This window comes from Hippocampus zosterae, chromosome 18, assembly GCF_025434085.1.
Source record: "Hippocampus zosterae strain Florida chromosome 18, ASM2543408v3, whole genome shotgun sequence".
Taxonomy (NCBI): Eukaryota; Metazoa; Chordata; class Actinopteri; order Syngnathiformes; family Syngnathidae; genus Hippocampus; species Hippocampus zosterae.
The window spans coordinates 4,522,604-4,531,483 of record NC_067468.1 but is presented as its reverse complement, the minus strand read 5'-3'; the positions used below and the strand labels follow the sequence as shown (position 1 = coordinate 4,531,483).

The window sequence follows — 8,880 nt, the reverse complement described above, 5'->3', positions numbered from 1 at the left end:
GTTTCGCGTGACCCACATGTTGACAGCGCACGCGCAAACACTTCACCAATCACACCGTTTGCTGATCAGTGAGTGGTACGAACACATTTAAATACAATAAACCCTCTACAATATGGCATTTTGACAAGTAAAAAGTTATATGCAGTGGTGAGAAGTAACAAAGAACAGATATGATTCTCTTTAGTTGATAGAGTTAGTTTGGACTACTTCAGTGGAATTTTCAAGTTACACCGGTCAACAACAAAAACAAAACAAAATTAACAAATGTTTATTTGCATCTCCAATCCAAAATGTAATTTTAAAAATGCGCGTGCGTGTGTGTTTTATTTATTTTAATTATGTTTCATGTTGGATTTTTATTGAGGTACAGTACCGTTTCGGCTGCGGTTTTTTATAGTGCACTCCATGGAGTTTAGTGCTGCAAATTGAGTACTAGGCATAGTATCAAATATGTCCACAAGATGTCGCCCTTATACTTCTCCCAGTTTACGCTCACATTCAATTATTAGGATTGTCGCGAATCCCTGCAGGTTTTCAAAATTTCAAAATAAGTAATTTAATTAGTAAATGCTGGAACGAGGTAGTAGTTATCACTACCAATCCTCTTTTATCTATTTTCGTTGCGGGGTACGCCACTTGTAAATTATTCCTTGCGTCCGGCAAAATAGACTGAAACACCTTACATTTGACGATTGTATAAACCAGTAAATAGAGAATTTAAAAGTCAACACATTCTCCCAAACTGGTTTGGTTTGTGTATCTTTGGAGGTGCTCGGTCTCATGTGACCTTGATGGCATTTAAATATCACGTACAAGACTTTCATAATAGTAGCGTGTGGTACAGTTGTCAATCAAAAATTGAAATCACAACAAAAGTGTTTCGGGCAACAATACATTGTTTGTCTGTACCTGTTGCTGTATATGCAGAATTGCAGTCGAAATAAGCAATATATATTATTTTAAAAAACATCATGTACCTAAAGCTCCATTTGCCAGTAGTGACGCATCGGCCTCTGTATTAAATTTTGCCAAGTTTGTATAACTTCAGCAGTTTCCTTTTTCTATTCCCCCCCTCCAGCTGTGTGTTCAGTGTAACTGTACAAGCAGGAGGCCCCGTGCGTCTTCTACGCAAATTGCCTTTTCAGGTTGGCTCTGCCATTGGTTGAAACCACAGTCAGATTCCCCGACGAAATTATCTGATTGGAAATCAGAGAGGGGAGAAAAAGAAAGAGCAACAATTAAGTGCGATGCTTTTACTCTGGTTTGCTTTTGGGGCTTGAAGGAAAGGATTTTCTTCTTTTTGCGGGACACATTATAAGGGGTGAACGACGAAAAAAATATATTAATTATTTTTTTAACTGGATCTTGTTGAGGTGAGTTGTTGCTATAACGCAAAGGTTTACACACATTTATTTTTCGCCTTACTTTATGGTCTAAAATGTGACATTTTAAGATGTAATGTATATGATCAATTAAAACAAATAGCGTTTTCATTGATTTGCGTGCTATTTTTAATAACATTGTTTCCAAACATTTTCGTTTTGACAAAACATGAGCAGTGTTTAACAGAAATCGAAATAATTATTTACTTAAGACTTCCTTTTAGCACAAAGCAACGTGTTATTTGTGCTTATAGAGACAACATGCCACGATCATTCCTGGTGAAAAACAAACGGAGCACGTCATTTAATGTGCATAGATTGTATGAAGATGAGACAGGTAAGTTTGAAACATGTGATATAGAAAAGGAAATATTGCCATAAGTTAGCTATTTTTAGTCCTCTCATCAATATTCACCACAGTCCAGTTCACGCTCATTTCTGACAAAATTATCTCAATTTGGAATAGGTGATGAAATTTCAAATTTGGTTGAATTTAGTAACTCCGGGTTTTTATTGAATAATCAAAGTTAAACAAACTGCATTGTTTTGGATTTAAAGGTGTCTCACTTCAGAGCATAGACTCTCCAGATAGGCCTCAGTCGGAGAGCCTGCATTCCCAAACAGACAAAAAATTATTAGAACAAGAGGAGGAAGAATTTCAGAGTCCTTTACCCGTGCATGCAGAGCCCACCAGCTCCCCTGAGGCACACACAAAGCCCTACTACCAAACAGGTGAGCAACGCATTTTCGTGCAGGCATGACTATAATTACAGATGTTAAACGACAACGTGTGGCAGTCAAGTTCCAGGACTCGTGTCATTTAAGTTATATTTCACACACAAACTACAAGTTTTCCTCCCCAGTGTAGGTCATGCGATCACCCTCATATATACAAAGATTGTGGGGCATTCGTTCAATACACGAGAAGAGGAGCGTGTTGTGTTACGACAACTCGTAGCTCACACTTCCCCATGACAAAACACCTTCTCACAACGCTCTGAGCATCCAAGAAGAACATCCCCACTCACCCAACCTGTCTCAGTGTGATTTGTTTTTTGTTTTTACCTCTCTTGGCCAAGTAGTCAAGGGAACCTGTTTGGAGGACCAAGATTTCCATGACAATTGAGTAGTGCAGGATCCCGGAAGAAACCTTCCAGAAATGAATGAAGGCCTATTAAAGAAGGCTGAGAAAGTGCAATGGACTCTCGGTGCATTCGGGCAAAATTATATCTGAACTCCAGTATATCTTTTGACAAGAATCCTGGACCCTTTCCATCACACCTTGTCAGTACATTTCTTTTCTTTGCTCCTCAGATCCTCAGATGGGAGAATTTCCTTCCTACTATAAACCGACATATTCCTGGGAGCAAGTTCACTCTCGTTATCAGTTGGGTTTCAGCCCCTCGATGCTGCAGCATGCCGCCAGTGTGTACAACACGCACATCAGCCGCAGCCCACAGCACCCGCAGCCTCTGGACTGTAGTACACACTACTCGCCAAGCTCCAACACCTACCACTGTATCACCTGTGATAAGGTAAGTTAAGTGTAAAACTCATCCAATTTAGGAGATTTGGCCCTTGGATTAAAGAATAGATATATTTAGGTGAAATGACATTATTAATGCTAAATCCTATTGGTAAATCCTATTTCAACATTTGGAAATGAAAACAGGGTGCGTCAGTAAGTTTGAGTTCATTATTTGACAACTTAAATGTTGTCAGCATCTGTTACTACCACTTAATGTATCACGCGAAAAGTCTATACCACATATCTCAAAATTTTCCAATTTATATATATATATATATATATATATATATATATATATATAGCCTTTGACTAAAAATAAATCATATACAAATAAATAGATCAATAAAAAGAAACAAATAAAGAAATATTTATTTATTTATTTATTTATTTATTTATTTATTTATTTATTTATTTTATTTTATTTTATTTTATTTTATTTTATTTTATTTTATTTTATTTTATATCTTAAAGTTGTCCGCCAAGTCTGTTGACATATATCAACTGTGCTCCAGGTATTCTCAACGCCTCACGGCCTGGAGGTTCATGTCAGGAGGTCCCACAGTGGAACGAGACCTTTTGGCTGCAGCATCTGCAGGAAAACCTTCGGCCACGCAGTCAGTCTTGAGCAACACATGAACGTCCACTCCCAGGTAAAATCGCTGAAAGACTGATGATAAGATAAAAAATGTGATAGAATGCAGATTGTAATTTATCATGTGTCAGATCACTCTTTTGTACGTGACATACTGAGAAGTAATTGGAATTACATGCTAATAGGGCCACATTTGGCAGTTTTGTACTGTATGTTCTGGACTGGCATCTTTGTATCAGCAGTTGAAATCTTCTCAAAATGTATCCGAGCTTGGATTGGAAAAAAAATCTCCAAAACAACAGATTTGGTCGCAACCATTCACAGTGGAGACAATTGAAACGCCGTATCACTTCTAATTAGAACTATAAAACTTTCCAACATTATCACATTTACTCAGTTGGCTGGACTAATTTCAGTTGTATTTCTGTTTAGTTTTCATAATTTAAATAAATAAATCTAAAAACAAATCAAGAAACAAATAAAGAAATAAATAAACCCCATCTCGTTCATCCCCTCCATGAGCCGTCATCTTACCATAGTAGAGGGGTTTGTGTGTGCCAATGATCCAAGGAGCTAAACTGTCTGGGGATTTAGGCCCCTGGCAGGGTCACCCATGGCAAACAGGTACTGGGCGAGGGACCAGACAAAGCATGGCTCAGAGATCCCTTATGATGATTGACAAATTTGGAACACTTGCTGGTGAGCGGCTGGTGGCCAGGCCTGCACCCCGGCCGGGCTCAGTCCGAAAAGGCAACGTCTGTCCCCCTTCCCGTGCGCTCACCTCCTGTGGGAGGGAGAAAAGGGGTCGGGTGCCCTGTGACCTTCGGGGTCAGAGACAGAAATTAGGGACATGGAATGTCACCTCTCTGACAGGGAAGGAACCTAAGTTTGTGTGTGAGGCTGAGAAGTCCCAACTCTATATAGTCTGGCTTGTCTCCATGCCCATCTTAGGCTCCGGTACCAGTCCTCTTGAGAGGGGTTGGACACTCTTCATTCTGGAATTGCTCAAAGTGAGAGGCGCCAGGCAGGTGTGAGCATACTTAACGCTTCCCGGCTTGGTGCCTGTGCATTGGGGTTCACCTCGGTGGACGAGAGGGTAGCCTTCCTCCACCTTCGAGTGGGTAGACGTGTCCTGAATGTTGTTTGTGCCTATGAACCAAATAGGAGTTCAGAGTATGCACCCTTGTTGGAGTTCTTGAAGGATGTGCTGGAGAGCGCTCCCCCTGGGGAGTCCATCACTCTACTGGTGGACTTCAATGCTCACGTGGGCAATGACAGTGAGACCTGGAATGGCATTATTATCCATAATGAGCACCATTTTTAAACCTAAGGATATCAATACGTACACTTGGCACCAGGACACCCTTGGTTGCAGTTCAATGATCGTCTTTGTAGGCATGTCATCGGATTTGCAGCCATTTTGGACACTCCGGTGAAGAGACGGGCGGAGCTGTCAAATGATCAGCACCTGCTGGTGGGGGAAAATACCGGTCTGACCTGGCAGACCCAAAAGTATTGTGAGGCTTTGCTAGGAGTGCCTGGCAGAATCCCCTTGTCAGAAAAAGTTGAAACTCCCACCTCTGGCAGAACTTTGCCGACATCTCGAGGCAAGGGACCTCGAGTGCAAGTGGACCATGTTTTGTACCTCCCTTGTTGAGGTTGCCGATTGGAGCTGTGGCCGTAAGGTAGTCGGTGCCTGTCGTGGTGGCAATCCAGGAAACTCTGGTGGACACCGGTGGTAAGGGACGCTATCAAGCGCTGAAGAAAGAGTCCTATTGTGGTGTGTGGGACTCCGGAGGCGTTTGACAGGTACCGGCTGGCCAAGCGGAACACAGCCTCAGTGGTTGCTAAAGTAAAAAGACGACGTGGGAGGAGTTTGCGGAGGCCATGAAAAACGACTTCCACATTTTGCGTGTCTGCCTTCGCACAGGAAAAAAGTTTTGAGTGCAAGATGTGCGGGAAGTCCTTCAAGCGCTCCTCCACTCTGTCCACGCACCTCCTCATCCACTCTGACACGAGGCCGTACCCGTGCCAGTTCTGTGGGAAGAGGTTTCATCAGAAGTCTGACATGAAGAAGCATACATATATTCACACAGGTATGACTTGGCTGACAAGGTTTGAAAATGAAGCGTGTGGCTAGTGTAATTGTCTGATTGTAAAAGTAGTGTTTCCAAGAGTATTGTCACGACTGATGAAGTCGAGAACAAAAAAAAAAAAGACAGATGAGCAAAATCTCACCTTTCAAGTAGCTGCCATTGCAATAGATGTGGTTCAAGAATTAGATACAAATGTAAACATTATCTTTATGGTTGCTCCCACCTCAGGTGTGATGACAAAACCTGATTTTCCAGAAGCAGAGTGATTTGTATAAAGCATACACCTGCTCCTTTAAACAAATAATTAGAAAATAATCCAAGATTTTATGGTGCATGTGTGTTTTGTTTTTTTGTTTTTTTTAATCATTTGTCTGTGTTCTCAGGTGAGAAACCCCACAAATGCCAAGTGTGTGGCAAAGCGTTCAGCCAGAGCTCCAACCTGATCACCCACAGCAGGAAACACACAGGCTTCAAACCATTCGGCTGCGGCATTTGCTCCAAAGGCTTCCAGCGCAAGGTGGACCTTCGCAGGCACCACGAGAGCCAGCACAGTATTAAATGACATGTCTGCAGCCACCTTCTATACGTGCTGTATACATCCAGGGGCACGTCTAAGCTCTGACCTTGACGGCTGCTCAGCAACCCCCTCCGCCCCGACTCAGGATCTCAAGCGTACAATATGTTGCCGTTTGGTACCCATTTACAATGTAACTGAACTTAATGACTTAGTTTTTGTTGTTTGTTGTAGTGTTTAAAAATAATTCAAAATAAATAATAGCAGCAGGCTTCATTATGAGCCACCTGTTTGGGGCTGGGCCCTCTAGTTCATGAAACCTGAGGTAGACTTAAATTGTAATTATTGAGTAAATAAGGTGCCTTTACAACTTCCCTATTTCTAGAAAAAATGCGATTCCCCACGATATATACAGTCATATTCATTTCGTTAAGTCGATCCCTGTTAGAAATACATTTTGCTCAAGGTTCCACACTTGACAGTACTGTATTTTTTTTCTTTAATCACGATACCTAAGTGAACATTAAGCTTAGCAACATCCAACCACACATAATATACAATACAATACATCTTTGTTGATTATAGCGCTTTCACCTATGATGAAGATAACGGAATATAAGGGTATATATTTATTTTGCGACCATCCACTGCTTCAGCCTTCATTGGATGAAGACAAAATGCTCATCATAATGTCACTGAAGACATCATTCATTATTGTTATTTTTTTTAAGGGGCAGTTATCCCGTGATGACAATGGCAATTTCAGGACACCTACAAAATGTTCAATACACTCATGAAAATAGAATATACATGATGAAATGATTTATTTATTTGATTACCGTATTTTTTTTTAAATCAAATAACGTCTTATGGACAATAAATCAAGTTAAAAAATGTTAACATTGCATTTAGTAGAGCAGTGTATGGGATATGCCAAAATCATAAACAGTACATCCAGTTCGGGGAGGGGGGGGGGGGGGCGAGATGCAAATCATTGTACTGATATGTGGCTGATGATGAAACCAAAGACGTATAAAAGAGATGCTGACCTTATCTCACATTGCTCCCTTTACATCAGATACATCTGATCATAATATTGCAACGTCTGAAGCACATCTGCTATTATGGGGAACTCACGAACTCTGAAATTTCAATTTCGCAAACTGGCACACTTTGCCAAATGTACTTTTTTCCCATGGAGGCCACAACACTCACGGCCCTCCGAGGCTAACCAAACAACCTCAAGACGAACACGAATTTCAAGCCCGAATACTACGTCACAGATCTCTGGTCATAAAATCTGCCCTTAAACCATTACGAGTTCCTGTGCTGCCAACAGAGGCATATTTTATTTTTATTTTTAATGATGTGCCACGAATGTTTCTTGTTGTTGGAAGCAAATGTTCAAAAAAAAACAATGAAATGTATTTAATTACTTCTGTATCGAGGTCATATATGATAAGTTTTCTGCTTTCAAATGTTGTATACATTTTGGGGGGATGTGTTGGTGTCTTTTAGGATCCAGGATTATAACTGCACGTGAGCTCTTTGCTGGCGTGTTTAAATTGAATGTAACATGAGAATTGTGAATCTATGAAAATAAAGAATGGGCTGAGGCTGTGGTTGTTCTGTCCTGTTCCCTCCAGGGTAAAATACATGTCGACTGTTGGTCTAGTAAAATGATTTGATAAACACTGTCAACACATCTCTTCCAGCTCATTCTGGTTTGCTTCAAAGTGTTTGAGCTCACTCATTAGGCCTGGAAAAGGTCACGCCAGCCCAGCCAGTAAAATGAAAAGACTTCTCGATGTATTTTTGCCGTCCTGACTGGACATTTAATCAAAATGCACAACATGCAAGGTGTTCTTTTTTTATTTGGGAGGTCTCACTGTCTCAGAAATTGTTTCTATTGAGCAATCTGTTTTACAGTTTTGCACCGCATCCTATGAGGTTGTTCACAATTGTGATCTGAAGCAAAATATCGCAAACAATACAAAACACCGGAAACACAAAAGTCAGAATAATAAACGTGGTGAAAACAATAACTCATAATCTTTGTGAAGAGATTTTATTTTTTGAAAAAGATGCAATTTTGCATTCAAATGACACAAAATTAGCCAAACAAAAAAAAAAGTTCCATTCCTTCCTTCTCTTATACTGACAACTCGAAGTGTAATCACAGATATAAATCAGAATTACACAAACCATCAGGTGAGCCTTTATTAAAGTTTGGCCACCCACACCTGCACACGTCCACTGTTGTTGCTTGGTCTGAAAAGTGCACTGAGGTGACTGGGATACAGGGATTAGCTCATGGGCTCTGAAAAAGGGATTGATTGCTCAGTCAACTGTCGCCACACCCAGCCAGCACATTGGATTTACTTTTACAAACAGTCTCGAAGGAAAACTCACCACCTTCCTCAAACACCAAACCAGTTAACACTTTTAAGATGCTTCGGGCAAATCTGATCATTACCAGGGTTTGTTTACTCGAAGAAACAGGATGAGGCATCGTTGGAAGCTTTGCCACCAACCACTGGCTACAGTAATTTTCGTGCATGTATTTTTAAATGCATTAAATTTCGACTCTAATTTGAAGCCGCGCTGCGTACGCGCAATTAGTGACGGGGTCAGATGGGAATAAGCATTACGGCATTGCTGCTGCCACATTATGATAACAGTCAGCGTCATGAATCTGGTCTAAAATGGATTTAGCATTGTTTAAGGCACAGCCGAAGAATAAACCATGGTAGTGAAACAAAAACAAG

The 8,880-nt window shown here is 40.8% G+C and overlaps 1 protein-coding gene across 1 annotated transcript; it reads left to right on the top strand.

Moving 5' to 3' along the window:
• The first annotated feature begins 971 nt into the window (after positions 1-971).
• gfi1b (growth factor independent 1B transcription repressor) lies at positions 972-7,728 on the top strand. The gene is made up of 7 exons (XM_052050146.1): positions 972-1,373; positions 1,637-1,719; positions 1,941-2,114; positions 2,697-2,917; positions 3,423-3,560; positions 5,433-5,598; positions 5,982-7,728. The coding sequence occupies exons 2-7, from the start codon at positions 1,644-1,646 to the stop codon at positions 6,158-6,160; spliced, it is 954 nt and encodes a 317-aa protein (XP_051906106.1). The 5' UTR covers positions 972-1,373; positions 1,637-1,643; the 3' UTR covers positions 6,161-7,728.
• The last annotated feature ends 1,152 nt before the right edge of the window (positions 7,729-8,880 follow it).